The sequence below is a fragment of the Montipora capricornis genome, chromosome 2, assembly GCF_036669925.1.
Source record: "Montipora capricornis isolate CH-2021 chromosome 2, ASM3666992v2, whole genome shotgun sequence".
In the NCBI taxonomy this organism is placed as follows: Eukaryota; Metazoa; Cnidaria; class Anthozoa; order Scleractinia; family Acroporidae; genus Montipora; species Montipora capricornis.
The window spans coordinates 5215908-5230907 of NC_090884.1; the positions used below are offsets into that span (position 1 = coordinate 5215908).

The 15000-nt window shown below is 39.3% G+C and overlaps 2 protein-coding genes across 13 annotated transcripts in view; one reads left to right on the forward strand and one right to left on the reverse strand.

Moving 5' to 3' along the window:
• LOC138038575 (synaptotagmin-7-like) overlaps positions 1–6110 on the reverse strand; it is a 41034-nt gene extending 34924 nt beyond the window's left edge. For 2 of the 10 annotated variants that reach the window (XM_068884533.1, XM_068884532.1), the window contains exons 1-3: positions 5914–6094; positions 5693–5791; positions 4875–4909 (exon numbers count right to left, since the gene is read on the reverse strand). In XM_068884533.1, the coding sequence (XP_068740634.1) occupies positions 4875–4909; positions 5693–5791; positions 5914–5926 (147 nt within the window). In that variant the 5' untranslated portion in view covers positions 5927–6094. Of the gene's footprint in view, positions 1–4874; positions 5608–5692; positions 5792–5913 lie in introns of those variants that run through there. The other 8 variants (XM_068884531.1, XM_068884530.1, XM_068884538.1 and 5 more) reach the window with 6 other exon arrangements.
• LOC138038573 (synaptotagmin-4-like) overlaps positions 1–15000 on the forward strand; it is a 59928-nt gene that overhangs the window by 17130 nt on the left and 27798 nt on the right. For all 3 annotated transcript variants that reach the window (XM_068884523.1, XM_068884520.1, XM_068884522.1), the window contains 2 exons: positions 1–98; positions 647–824. The exon at positions 1–98 is cut by the window's left edge and continues 34 nt beyond it. The gene's annotated coding sequence lies outside the window, so the exon portion shown is untranslated. The remainder of the gene's footprint in view (positions 99–646; positions 825–15000) is intronic.

Consider the following 15000-nt stretch of genomic DNA (forward strand, 5'->3'; position numbering starts at 1 on the left):
TAAAGCAGTTACCGTGACCAATGGGGTCAATGTACGCGTGATGAAAATTTTGCTAGGAAAACAAACATGGCTGCCGGAGAAAATCTCTTCTCACCCAAGTACGTATGTAACGAAGGATTTATCGCTTGGAAACACCCATCCGAGATGCAACGATCAAAGAAAGCTTTTAAAGGAAGCATAATTCATTTGGTTTGGGATTGCTAAGTTCTAACACTCATATGTGGAAAGAAGGTTGGCTAAGGGGCAGCTTTTTTTCTTCGTTAACTGTCAAGGAGAATATACAAACAATGTTTTTGGAAGAGAATAAAAGCGACAAAATTAGTTGAGACACTGGAAAGAACACAATCATGAAAAATAGTATCTTTCCATGACATTTGCACTCGAGGAGGAATTTGTCCAACATTCCTAAGAAGGGATAGGTGCCTCAACCCCCCTCCAAAAACTGAAACAGTGTACATATTTGAGTAGGCAATAGGGCCCAGGCATCGTTTAAATGACAGCTGATCATTCCGTTTTCTGAACCAGCCCAATCAAGGAAATTTATTCGATATTTATTTATCGTATTTTGGACAGGAGGGGAGGCCAAATTTCTGATGGTCCAAATTGGTTGAGAATGATAAAAAAATCACTTTCTTTTTTTCTTCAGATTTTGAAAGTGTTTATGCTGAGCATTCTTGGGTAGCCTCTGCACGACTAACCCCAGTTGCCCGCGTTACTTTTGCACAGCTGATGTTCGCCAAAAATCTGTGTAAAAATTTTATCTTCTTCCATTTAATTTTATCTTCTTCGAAGCTACTCGGAGCCTAAGGTTATTCACGATAAAGGTTGGTTAAATTCTTTCTGCAATTTTTGCTATACTTAATTGCCTCTTTTGTTGATTTGCTCGAAGAAATTTCAATCTTCTGCGTAAACATTGTTGCTCGAACTGTAAGGTGACTGAGACCATTTTCAACGCTCCCAAGTGACGCTCTTATGACAGGGATCAGCGCTACAACGCTGTATCATGTCATTTTTGATTTATGAGCAACTAAATCCAATATATAGGGTGCTTTTGCTGGACTATCTCATTGCCAAGGTAACTTATTACGTCATAATAATGACGACATCTTGTTTGGAAATAATCGGTGTTTTATATGGTTCCCTGATATTTCTGTTACGTGATACAGCGTTGTGGCGTCATTCGTTCTAAGGAGAGCGTCTTCGAAAAGATGATGAAACTGTTTTGAGTCACTTTAATAATGCACTTATCAATGTCAAGCCCCAGGGTGGGGTGCGGGTACCTACGAGAAATTGACTGAGAGGACCTTCCCCTGGGTAGGGATTTTGACACTTACAGAATGCGTTTCCCCAGGGTCGGGAATTTGACATGCCTGCCATCTTGGAACAGCGAGAGAACCTTGAGATGTGTTCTTTGGTTTTCTTGATTTTTCTGGACACCATGATTGAAAAGAAAGATAGGAGAATTGGTCTTGTCTTTTTGAAAATCTGGACCATCACTTTTTTCAGTCTTTGCTGGGATGTTCAGAAGTTCAAGAATGTTTCTTTGTATTTTTTTTGTGATTGCTTTTTGTATATTTCTACATATTTGTGAATTTTCCACTCTATCATTGTGCATGCTTGATTGATTCAAAAGCTGGTTAATATTGTTCAAGTTGTTTTGCTCAATTCTAGCCTCTAGTTCAGTACCTTGAGCACTGGAAAGGTTTCGTGTCACATGACAAATTTCCATCAGCTGTTAAAAGGGAATTTGAAATCGACAGTGGAAAAACATTGATGTTCCAATAATGTGAATCAAATGAAAAGAAAAGTTACTCCAGGGGTGGGGAATTTGAGCTTTTGTAGGTGCCTGGGGCTGGAAAATTTGGTGCTAGCTTCCATGAAAATGTCCAATGTCCCTGGATCAGCCACCACCCCGCACACTGGGGCTTAACGATTGATAGGTGCACAATTTACAGTGTACTTGTTGATACCAATGTGATTTTGCATTCCCCACCATGAATTTCTTAAAAGCAAAGTGATAAGACGTTAATGATTTGTATGAAAATGCAGCCAGCTGGGCAACTTTTCATCTAGTCTTCGGTAGATGCCTTTTTTTTCAGCCTGATTACACAGAGATTTTCCAGCCAAATACTGAAAACTGCCTGTAAAATCATTCATCCTGGGGCTGCATAGTTCAATCCCAGGGTTAATTTCAGCTTGGGTTATAATTAACATGTAAATGACAATTTTCTGAGTGATTATCTCAGGATGAAATTGTCAGGCCAATACCCCTTATTCCAAAATGGCCGCCATTTTAGTATCCTTTTGTTTGATTGCAAAGTGGCCTTTTGACCTTTTTCAAGGTTAAATATTCTTTTGAATTTACATTTGAAAGCGAGGCAGAAAGGGCCAATGTGCAAGGAAACAAAAGAATACTAAAATGGCGGTCATTTTGAAAAAAGGTGTAATGAGTGGTTTCACTATTAAATAGTGAACCACTCATTACTTGCTTGTGTCTCCCTTTATTTATTATATCATTTTAGAAAACAGTCCTAAGAAATTACGCGTGCTGATTGGTTAAAAATTGTGTTTCTATAACTCGATGGAGACACAGAACTAGCACAAGCTGTTGACGTAGTGATGGCGCGAGCAAAGAGAATTTACATTTTGATAATTAGAGTTAACAAGTTGTTTTCCTTTTTCTCGTCACGTTTTCTAAAATAAATAGAAAACATGTACTCCGAGTTTCTATCGAGTTATAGAAACACAAGTGAAAGTTTGGGAGAACTCGAAAAAGCTTTGGAAACAGGGAAATCTCATGATAAATCAATAGTGGCCAAAACCTTAAAATGACTTACAAACAGTATCATTTTGCTGTGATGGATATGTTTTTGTCTTCAGATACACAAATTTTAAGACATTGATGTCAATTTTTCGGATACGTTTCTGAGCTTTCAGATGTAGGGTTAACCCCCCTGAAAATGCGTAAGCTCTATACTTATGATTTAGAAAACGTTAATTAATTTCCAATTTAATTAGCCTGTTCCAGGCTCCCAGATAGTCGGAACAGTCGACCCAAGCCCCCCAGGCTCATTATTCGCACACAATTATCTGGGACTCTGCCTGGAACAGGTTACAATTCAATCAACCTGCTTGCTTACTGGCATCAGATAAGCCTGTTAAGCAAGAATCCAACTATTAAGTGTGTGGTACGCATTGCGTACCTATTTTTATCGAAAGGCTGAAGCCCGAAAATCCCGCGCTACATATTAATTCAGCTGCGTACACACATCTTGTGAGTCTTTAACGTCATTTTCTCTTCGATACAGCTCTCTCAATATCAACGGAGTTGATAATGTAAATTGGCCACCGTACAGAGATTTACATTATCAACTCCGTTGATAAACCAAATTTTTGTATACTACTTCCCCACCGACTCACCACCACAGTTTCTTTAGAAACTACCCCTTCATATTTTAAGTTAGCCTGGCAGACCATGAAATAAGAAACTTCCAGTACAAATAAACAGGCGTCTTTTTGAAATGGAGGCTTAAAACTTGGGCCACTTAGTGTTTAGTTATCATAGTTTTGAAATCCAAAGAAAAAGGATAACTTGATTTTTTTTTATCTTAGTATCACTTTAAATATGAGATTTGTTGTTGTGATAAAGAATATTCCAAATTTTATGTATTTGAACTGCAGTTATGTAATCATAGGAGTTGATGAATTAATTAAGCAACTGGAGCCTGAAAAAATCTCGTTCGAGCCTTCTTTGCACATTTCAAGATGCCTCGTCTCGTTAACTACGATCACTTTCACTTTGGATTTGTTGTTATAACTTCAAGAGCCGGAGTTTTTGGATGTTCAAACTCTAAGCGAAATATAGCGTACATTTTTGAAAACTTGTCTGTTAATAAACGAAGAACAAAAAATCAACGATTAATTAAAATAAATAAAGATAAACGCCTCCAGAAAAATTCTGCTCGAGGGCATGGCAGACACTCAAAACGGAAAAAATTAAATCGCTTTGCGTTATTTTTGACGCACGGAGAAGTTGTTTCGAAACTCAAATGTCCGGTTTTTTGAAGGGATCTAACATTTTCCCCTTCACGAACCATCTAATAAATTCTATGCTACTGAATAAAAATATATTTGACTTTAATTGATAAGGAGGTCTCGTTTCGGTTAAATTAAGAAGACAGAAGCTAATTGTTGAAATCAAAACTGGTCAATTATCATCGTAAACGCGTGTTTAAGGCTTAATTTAGGCTCGGAGTTTGGCGAACAAAAAAGCACAATTCCTAATTATAGTACTGTTTTTAGTTTTTCTGTCGAGTCAGTTTCCAGTGGACAGTATTAATCCCACAAAAGCAATCTTGTTTACACGCGGGAAGACAACGCTTTAAGTAATTGTTGGGAAAAACCTCGAAAAGCGAACTGAGTGCCGGAGGGTCCTGTGAGAGAAGATATCTGGAAAGTGTGGTGAAGAATAACCCAACGCTAAGCAGATTATACAGTGACGAGACATTGTCCAATAACATTGTTGTCGTAGGAAAAAAGAACACAGAGTGAGTTGTGTTCCTCAAGAGAAGTTCAAACTAGTTCCTCCTAGCAAAAAAAAAGGCGCATTGAAGCGTCAAATTTTTTGTTAAACTGTTTGTTTTCAATAATTGGAACGAGGAAAAAGGAAAAATTCAGTATTCTCCGAAGGTTAAGTTATTTTTCTTTTAAAATTTTGTTGAATTCATGCTTTGCGAAGTCATGACTTTGTCGGCTGATTAAAGGTTTTATCTTTGTATTGAGTCTCGACAGAATTATCAATATAGAACGTGTTCTACGTTAACTCTTTCAACTTGTCACGCAATAGAAATGACAATAAATGAATATAAACATACCCCACCGCTATCCTCGCTTTCCTCTAGATTCCCTGCTGATTCAAGCGGAAGAATTTGGTTAGTAAGTTTGTTGGGAGGTAGTTCTTTCAGCCTGTAATTGACCTCGCCGATGAGATATTTGCTTTGTTCATCATACAACTGAAAGTGTAACACACTGGCTTGAAGTTTCCCTGAAATAATGTTGTTCATCGCTAACTTTTCATTGAATACCGGATCGCTTGATCTGTTTGCCGGTCGAGTCTTTTGCTCCCAAAGTTGAGTTCCCTCAAAAGTTATTGTTCCGATTACCAAAACTACGGGCAGAATACCAGCCTCGGGACTCGCGATCTTAATCCCGCGGGCCACGAAAATTTCGAGATACCTAAACGACTGGTCGTAGTAGAGGGAAAACTCTAACTTGCCAAGTTTACTCCTGGGCTTTTTTTGGTGAACTGCCACTTTCCTTTGCTGAGAAGAAGGCGACGGCAAGGGTATCAAACCAGATATTTTTCTCATGGGCGAAACTTTGCGAGGTGATGTTTGTGGTGTGTTCGAAACTGGCGGAGGTGAGGGTAAGGGGCTTGGATTGATTGCATCGTGAGTAACTCCTCCACTGTCGTCAGCCTTTTTGCGTACGTCAAAACGGTGAACGGTGGGTGACATATGTGTACTCCCATTGCGATACTGTTCCTTTTTGAAACTCTCCGTCCGCTCAAGGGCGCCAATGGGCTGTTGAAGTTCGAAGGGGATGTATCTTGGAATACAAAACAATGGAATGTCTTGTTTTACGATAGCGCGAGAACGAAATTTTGGATCGCTGCTCAATTTTGAATACTTACGATTATCCTTCGAAGAACGATGACGGATATACTGAATTATAAAATATACCGCAACAACGAAAATTCCGGTCACCAGACCTAATCCAACAGCCAGAAAAACTAGAAAAAAAATGTAACGGGAATGTGAGTGGATTTAAAAGCCACTACAATTCACAATAAATATTGCGCCGTGAGACTATAATATCCCATCGCGAAAAAAAAAAAAACTTAAGTAATGTTACCTTGGTTAACCATCTAGGAAAAACTGATCACCACAAGATTACAATGGTCGCATAAATTCACATCTCGGTGCATGGCTCACCAAATAGTAATCGTGTCTTTGTTTTGGCAATGATAAAGGTTCGAAAATTCACAGGTCACATTTTTTGTGACGGTATATTGTAGCGTCCGCATTGCAAGACGTCAAAGTACAAATAGTAGTTTTCTAGTTTTTACTCGTTCTTAATGATTGTTGCTTTCCGGTTTAGGCGACCAATAGAATGCCTCAGAAGACAATAGGATCAGTCACGCAAGTTTCACCGGAAGCAATCTTTTAATATTAATTGCTTTTATACTGTCAGGAGGGTTTCAGCTGAAATAATGACAATGCGAAACATTTTAACGTCAACCATTATTTATTTTTGGCTCAGAAATACTTTTGCTAGTACAAACACGGGCTTACTCTTCAGGGGAATCCTCTGGCACTAACGTCATGGCGATTAAACACCTGGTAATAATTTCAGAGTTTTTCGCCTTTTCGATGCGTCTGAAAATGTGAGGAGTACTTGAACACTATTCAACGTTTTATGACTCGACTGAACAAAGGCCGGAATTAATTGCGTCGACAACTACCCCTCGCCCTGAATAGCGATATCAAAAGTCACACCGTGAAATTCTATTTTTGCTATATCAAGCAATAACGTTTACCGAAGCATCAATGGTACCTTGACATTACATGAAGATTGGAAAAATTTAAGCTTACATTTGCTGACAATCAAAAAGTTGTTAAGAAGAATTATCTTTCATAAACCTTCTAATTCACTTTTGACCGGCATATTTTAAGAAAATTGTTTTTGATGTCAATATTGTTTGTTTAACTCGTGAAACGTAAAATTCAACTGAATGACTTATGATTACAAAAAAACGGCATATTTTAAGGAAAATATTTTAAGGCAATTCTTTTTGATGTCAATATTGTTTGTTCAACTCGTGGAACGTAAAATTCAACTGAATGACTTATAATTTTAAAAAAAAAATTGAAAGAATATGTTTCTTATTGTCGATACGTGAAGTTTGACTTCCAGGAAACGACTTCAAACGAACGCCTTCGTCATCTTAAACCGTTTGTATGGCAAAATAGCTACAGTACAGACACACTTGGCTTTTCAAACGTCTACAAATTTGACGCCATTTAAATTTACAGAGTAAGAGTTCTTTTAACCTCACAGTTTGGCTCCAATATCCGCTGAAATTACTTGATGTGGTATTATTTTTATTTTTATTTTTTGTTTTGTTTGGTTGTTTGTTTATATATTGTTTCCACGATATCTTTAAACCTAATAGCATCTCGGTGATATATTCTTTACATCATTGGTACTTGGGAGGAAAACGCGATCCCACCCACAGTAAGAAATATATAATTAAGAGTAGGCTGATATAAGCGGTATCAACCTTGAGATCCAATACAGTGGCTATATTTGAAGTATTTGTAATCTTGATACCAATATTGCAAATAATTTTGCCGTCTGTAACTTATAGTGTGACGTCATCTTGCGGCCGCGGCACAGTATTTTCAATGTCACTAACTAACTAAATATTGGACGTGTTTTCACGATAGCCGTTGTCTCGCTTAACGTTCTATATTCCTGAAAATGGTTTGTTTGCAGAATTCGTTCAGCGACTTAAAAATGATACTTGTTTTCACAGGTAAGATTCAACGAGGAGAGGGCACGTGTCAATACAAAAATAAAAATAATAAAAATAGCACGCCTGTTGTATTTCCGATTTGAATAACCGCAAGTGATTCCTCATCGACCGAAAGTAATTGCTAACTCGCTTAAGCTTCCTGGTTTGGTGGCTTAAATTTAATGAGAATTCTAATGAAATTTGCCGACTCGCTTAACTTTAAGCGATCTACGGCTATAATTCCTGACAAAATTGTAAATCTAGTGTTTTTTCACGAAGTTAAATAGACCTTCTCTCTCCAAAACGACGCTGTGACATGGTTGGGTTGCAAGCGTTCTTCCTGAACAATATGATGTTGGGTGGAGCGAGGCAATGTTGGCCTACTTTTCAATTTATGGACTAAATAAATATGGATTAAAAATTTGAAAGATGGGAAAAAATCTTAATTCTTTTTGTCCAGAGTTGAAGGTTGTCAAATTTCAATGCTCACTGTGGGTAGAGATTTTTTTACAATTCCTGTGAGGTCTTAAAAATGATACCGATTTATCGGCTTTCTTTTGAAGGAAATACAGTTCGATGAACACTTCCTTTCTCTGCAGTTTCTATATCGTTACGTGCGTTCGTTGATTGTTTCGCTTAATGTGCCACAAAAAAGTGGCCTCCCAGTGTGACGTTCGAGAAACTCCTTTTCAATTTTGCACTATTGTTTGTGAAATAATAGCAAACCCAAAAACAAATTACAGTTAAGGTTAAGGTCTTTTCTTTTTTTTAGTTTCTGGGCCTCCTTGAATTTGATTTCACGTGAAGAAGTCTTTGTCTTGTCGATTTCGTGCTTTCACAATGAATAAATCGAGACTTACTGATAGGTTACATTACTGATATTGCGGACATTGTTTATCGAGATCGGACTCATCTAGCGTCCCACGCGGAGACTGATCAAAACGACCCCTGGCGCGTTGTCGCCAATAGGGAGGTTTAGCAACGACAACGGCGACGGCAACGAGAACGTCACAAATTTGCATATTTAGTGAGCAAAAGCAATAGCTTTGCACGCTCTGCACGTGCATCTTTTCATTTTTGTCTATTTCTTTGCCGTCGTCAGCAACACAACAACGTGAAATCACCAAATCTGAGGTATAGAGCGTTTTCACTCACGTGACCAGTAGCCATAGTGGATTACTGAAACAACAGCAAGTATTTGTATAAAAATAGAGTTCAATTCCCGGAGGATTAGTTTGGAACACCATCATGACCGCCATTCCTTTGTTTTGGAACACAAACATGGCCGCCGTGACGTCAGGTGAAAACGCTCTATTAGGGAGAACGTCAGCGCTTTAAGCTAAATCTTCATTTTCTCCTCCAAATTGAGCGCCGTTCATACTAGTTTCGTTCTTGAGGGTTTGCCACACCTTTGTCACGTTAAAATACCTGGAATAGTCGCGAAGCGATTACAATTACGCGAATTCACATTTAACGACGACGTTCTTGTTGCCGTTGCCGTCGTCGTTGCTAAAGCTCCCTAATTTAGGCTGAAAACGTCATCTTTTCATTCTATTCTCTTTCAACTTTCTTTCCTTTCTGTCCAAGAGCCTCAGCTGCCGGGAGCGTAATCTTTTAAACTGAGTTTGGCTATAGCAAAGGAGTACAATCATTTCTTCGGTTTGAAGATCAGCATTTACGCATGCGTCACCCGCTCATTCGAGTGCACGCGCGAGTGGAGCTACAGGCCAACGCAAACGGAGTGACCATTAAATCGTTTGTGTACAATTTTCGTAGTTTTCGTGAATAGCGGATGTCTATTTATATTCCATGTTTATAGGAATGAGAAGAAAGATGAGCGAAATTAGCGGTATTTGTTTATTTCTGGTGACCCATTTTAAATCATGAGCTGACGCAAGCAGCTTACGAATTGCGTGTGTGGCTTACGCGCGCGCCCTTAGCTGAAAACCCTTTCGAGCCTATAATAGGGCAGATGGCCATTGCTATAGCTTTGCTTGGATTTAACGATCTTGGATGTTGGGTGACCCCTACTTTTCTTTTCAGAAACATATTTTATTTACAATTATGTCCACATTGTCCAAAAATGAACAAAAAATCAATTTGGGAAGTCAAAAAAATATCAAGATCTCTGTCCTCGAGACATGGAATCCTGCATGCCATCTTGCGGCTGCAAGGCGCATGAAACTATGGTCGCTAAATGCGAACTTGTTCTTTAAGGAACCTCAACAGTTAACTAAATTCACTTGATGGGTCCACTTAAACAAAGTTTGGTAGTGAACATTTCACTTCAAAGATGTAATAAATTGCAACATTTTTGGGCTTACAGACACTGGCCTTACTCGCTAAAGAAGCCGGATTTTTTCAGATTTAGGGTGTTCTTCCAGGCAAGTTCTCTCCAAAACGAAGTCGGTGATCCCCCAATTTTTTACATTTCTGACATCACTAACTCATCATCTTTCAATGGTAAAATTTGGAGAATAAAATCAATGTTAGTAAATTTTCGCGCGAACGTCCTTAAACACTCCACCTTTATTCGATCCAACATTGTTCGACTATTTGGCCGCCCGTGTTAACGGGTGTTCGTCCAATATTTTTTGTTCGATCAAGTGTTGGATAGAGTTTGCTTTTGATCAAACATTACGCCCAACAATTCTGCTCGACGCAACAACGTTTCAGTGTTTTGCCCCTCTTCCAACAATTTCGTTGCTATGTTTGGAGATGTCTGGTTCAATAGCGTTTATAATTAAATTCTCTGCAAATTGATCCGGACTCATTCTCATCATCTCCTTAAACGCGGGTGTATCTTGTCGTGATAACTGTACAATGACAGAGACATACCCTTCTCCACTCGTTCTGGTAAAGTTTTTCTGTTGTTTCTTTGTTTGAATCCGTCATTCAACATCTCCAGTACAGTAAACGCTACGAGCGCTTTTCGTTTGCGCCATATTCTCAAATTTAGCACCAACTTAAACTTCAATGTTTCGCCAAGAAATGTTGGGATAGTGTTTTGCCACCATCCCAACATTTACATTCAACAATGTTGCATGTTGGATCGAATTTTGTTCCATAGTTTGGCCAGGGCTTAACGCACAAGAAAGCAATGGTTTTGGTTTGCAGACGATGAAGACGAACAAACGTGGAGCACGTGCAGCACGATTCAAGTTTCCTTTTAGTGACGTAAATCCCTTTAGAACACAGCTCTGTTGTTTTTAGGGTTAGATTCCATCTTTCATTGGTTGTTTGTTTTAGTCCATTGTATTCTGAGCCAATCTCAGGAGTAGTTTTTATAGCTGCGTACTTTCCCAACGCACAATAAAACATAGAAAACCGTGGGCGCTCACCATTTGTCAGAAAAAGGCGGTTGTTCCTGTGGGAAAACAAATGAAACGGTTGACACCAACGGAAGTTTTCCGGAAAAAAAGGACAACCTTCGAAGGTTGTCTACTTTTTCCTCTGTTACCCAAACAACCGGAAATGTCTGTACCATTTGTTTGCACAACTAGAACCAGGCTCCGATGCGAGGATTACATCCCTTCACTTGACAGGCATTGGCCGCCACATTTATTTTTACCCAGACTCTTACGGCATTCTGAAATAGACTCACAAATGGAACGGCTCATTCCATGTCCCATTTCTTCGATAGTGAATGTCCAGTACCATGTGTCAAAAATTTCTCACCGAAAATTCCGTTTAAGGACGTTCGCGCCCTAAACGTTCCCACCTACAGATCTTTTTAAAACTAGCCACGCAGAAAGGTAATGATCTACTTTTGCCAAAAAGGCAAAAAAACGGGGGGTTCACCTTGCTCGTTTTCGAGATCATGAGGTGCACTTTTAGACGCTTGCGTTATTTTAAGACGATCGTAGCTTACAACTGTCAGCAATAAAAAAGCTACATTAGTGAAATTTAGATCAGGTAAACGTACTCAATCCAACATAACTAATAGAACTAAACAAATGTTAGCAGCTGATGTCTTTTTCTGAAGTGAAATAGACCTTGAAAAACGATGCATATTAGTCTAAGAAAAAAAAACTTCGGTCGCACGAGAGCATAAAAGGCGAAATATTTGTAACTTCTCACGTACAGACTTTTTATGTTTTCTGTTAAAATGGACAAAATCGGGAAAGGAAGTGATCTATGGAAAGAAAAATGGGGGTCACCGAGCATTCAAGAGAGTAAAATCGCTGCGAAGTTCTCAAAGCGATTGTCTATTCGCACTGTCACGCCATTGCGTGACATTTCCGAGAAGACCTGGGTCCACATCTATCCCATAATGCCTTATGCTTTCACGTTTTATTCTTGTGGAAAATGTTTGCACCTTAAGAATCGTGTTTACCTTCGTGGTCTGCGATGCATGACGTGTTCGTGACATGCGCGAAGAAATGCGCAGTAGCAATGGGCGCGAACGTCCTTAAGTACGTTCGCGCTAATTGTTTGTGCGCAACTTTTACTGCGCAGGTAACGCGACTGTAATATGTCACGCATTACTTCAAGCATTAGTTAAAAGATCGACATAATCTCCGGGAAAAATTTTCCTGGCCGGCAAAAGAATGGCACATTTATTTCCAATTCATCATGAAACGTTAAAGAGAAGGGAGCGGGAGGCTGGAAAAGGTAGCTAATCGAGAAGTGGCTGAAAGTTTTGAAAACTCGAGGAAGTCAGCAACGTTGCGTAAATTTAATGGGGTTGGTTATTACGCTACGAACTTCTTAAATCAAAATGAAGGCATGTTTTTGAAGTTCTTTTCCTTTACCTTCATGAAAATGGAGCGTAATTGAACTGTCTTCCTCGCCCACTTGAATAGTGCGGACCTACGAGGAAACGACCAGAGAGATTTTCACAAAAACCACACTCCAGAAGATAAGCATGGCGGCAACGGAGATATATTGTACAAAACACTAACCAAATAAAGATAACACCTGCTTAAAACTTCGTCGCTATGCTCGAGAGAGTTTTTTTTTTTTTCATCTATCGATCCAGTCTTGGGTTCCAGTCTTTCCCCGACAGGTCATGCAAAAACGAACTTTTCCGGGCCAACAGCTTCGCAAAATGACATTGATTTTACTCGTTTAGATCATCGGTGACCCCTTTTTTTTAAGACATGAATCACTTACGTTTCTTACAATCTACACAATGTGATAAAATGAAAAAAAATCTTAATGTAAGGAGTTTTTTTTTTTTTCTTTCTTTGTTTCATGAATTCCGGAAGCGGTTACAACGGGTAGCGCTTTGCGAGAACGCTCCTTGAGGATTAACTCTACTGTTTACGACATCCCCACGGCATGCAATTATGTAAAAAAACCCACTCTTATATTTTTATGCACGGAAACCTTCACTCCGAACATATTATCTTTATGATTTTCGACGTATGAGTAGACGAGGCTACAACTCGTTATGATGACCCATCTATCGAAATTAGACCAATTTTCCCTTGCTTTTTTCTCCGAAACAAAGTCTGTGACCCCCCAATTTTTTCTTCATTTTTGGAAGAAGCAATTTATGACCGAACTTCAGGCAAGAAATGAAACAAATTTCAATGTGGGAAGATTTCCGCGCGAACGTCCTTAAATGGTAAGCGCCCCGAGTTTACTCCTAACTTGGCGGCCGCGACTACGTTTAACTCTTTATTATAATCTCCCGCCCTTTCCAAGCTGTTCTTTTTCTTTTTCACCCACGGCTGAAACTCGTGTGGTTCTCTCCCGACCCGCCAAATATCGCAGTTTCGTCAGTAATGGTTACACAAAACGTCAAGTGGCGCCGTATCTTTGTTCACAACAAAGAAGCGCCGGTCACGTTAATCCAGAGGAAATGGAGTCAATCTTAACCCAAGCATTTGCATTTTCTTTTCTTTTTTTAATTTGAAAACAAGACACCGCGCTCTAAAAGAAAGATTTATTTAAGTCTACCATAGAATATCACTGCTGAGGAGTAGTTACGCCTAAGCTAGATTAATCAAGCCTGAGCTTTGATTTTAAAAAGGTTAGCTTTGTCGTGAAGTTTGGTAACCGACCTTTTGCAGTTTTTGACATTGTTTGTTGCCGAGTGATAATATAGCTTTATCAAATACTGTTTAAAATGTTGTCCCTGAGCAGCTAGCGGTGTGGTGGTGAAGTGGTTAGGTGACGGTTGAATCAACATTGCCAGCTTCAAGTCCTATGTCCATACGCTATGACCATTTCCCATAATCCATATCAAGCTTTCAGTCTTCTAAATTAACGATAATAGTAAATTCAGAGCAAATTACGAATAAACGATAACAGTGAATTCGAAGTAGAGAATGCGTTGTGCGTTATGGTTCGTTTTCACTTGACACGAATCTCTTGTGCTTCGTTCATCCGGATGTTTTTTAATCCGATGACGTTACAGACTGAGATCCAGTCTTCACCGCGGAAATATTCATCACGGCCGCTGAACGAAATATTATCGCTGCTCGGTCAACACTCATGGCCATCCCTCAAACTGACATTTCCCTTTTTATTCCACTTACACGACGTACAATCTACTTCAGACTTCCAATCTACTTCAAAGAAACAAGTATTTTAAAGCTGCAGCGAAGATTCAGAATACGCGAGGCCAAGAGTTTTAAACTCGGATCGAGGGCCTCTCATTGCAGTTTCCGATATCCACTAGACTAAAGAAACAAGCTCCTGGAAAGTCGAAATTTGTAGAATATTGACATAGTGGTACCCAGCAAAACAAGTGAAAGCTAACCGTCATCAAAGTGGTTTTTAGACCTAAATACTGTGGAGGATGTGTGTGGACGGGGCTAACCCTAACCCCTCTAGGCTTAGGATTCGGGTTAAGGTTAATGATAGGGTACCGGTCATTCTGCATATTATTACACCTCGCAAGATGATTCCATTCCGCAGGTCATGCCACATGCCATTCTGCAAACTCATTCCTCCTTGTACCTTCACCGCGCCAACATGGAGGCGATGACGTCACATGAAACAGGAGTCCAGGAGAATTGACGAGAATTGATAGATAGCCAATGGGCCCTTTGCATGAAACTGTCACATGGTATAAAATCTGCCCGGCTGGATGGCAAGCTACGCACTGGGACATCTAAAACAAAGAAAAGTCACGCTTGTCTGGTTGAAATCACTTTGTTTCGGAGGCTGTTGCATACCTTTTGCCATCCAGCATGGGGGATTTTGTATAATGTGACAGTATCATGCAAAGAGCCTATTAACCGATGTGCTATTTAAACCCGTAAATGTAACTTAAGACTGTCAATCCTTTGTTCAGAGAACACGCAAGTAAAAACAAGGTCAGGTGCTTTCACTTCTATCTATGAAAGTAAAAAAATTGCCTTGTTCTCCGAAGAAAGAAATTATCTCTAGATTTGCACCGGTTAAGGACGTTTGCGCCCATTGCTACTGCGCATCCTTACAGCGCACGCAAATTCACATACCACGTCATT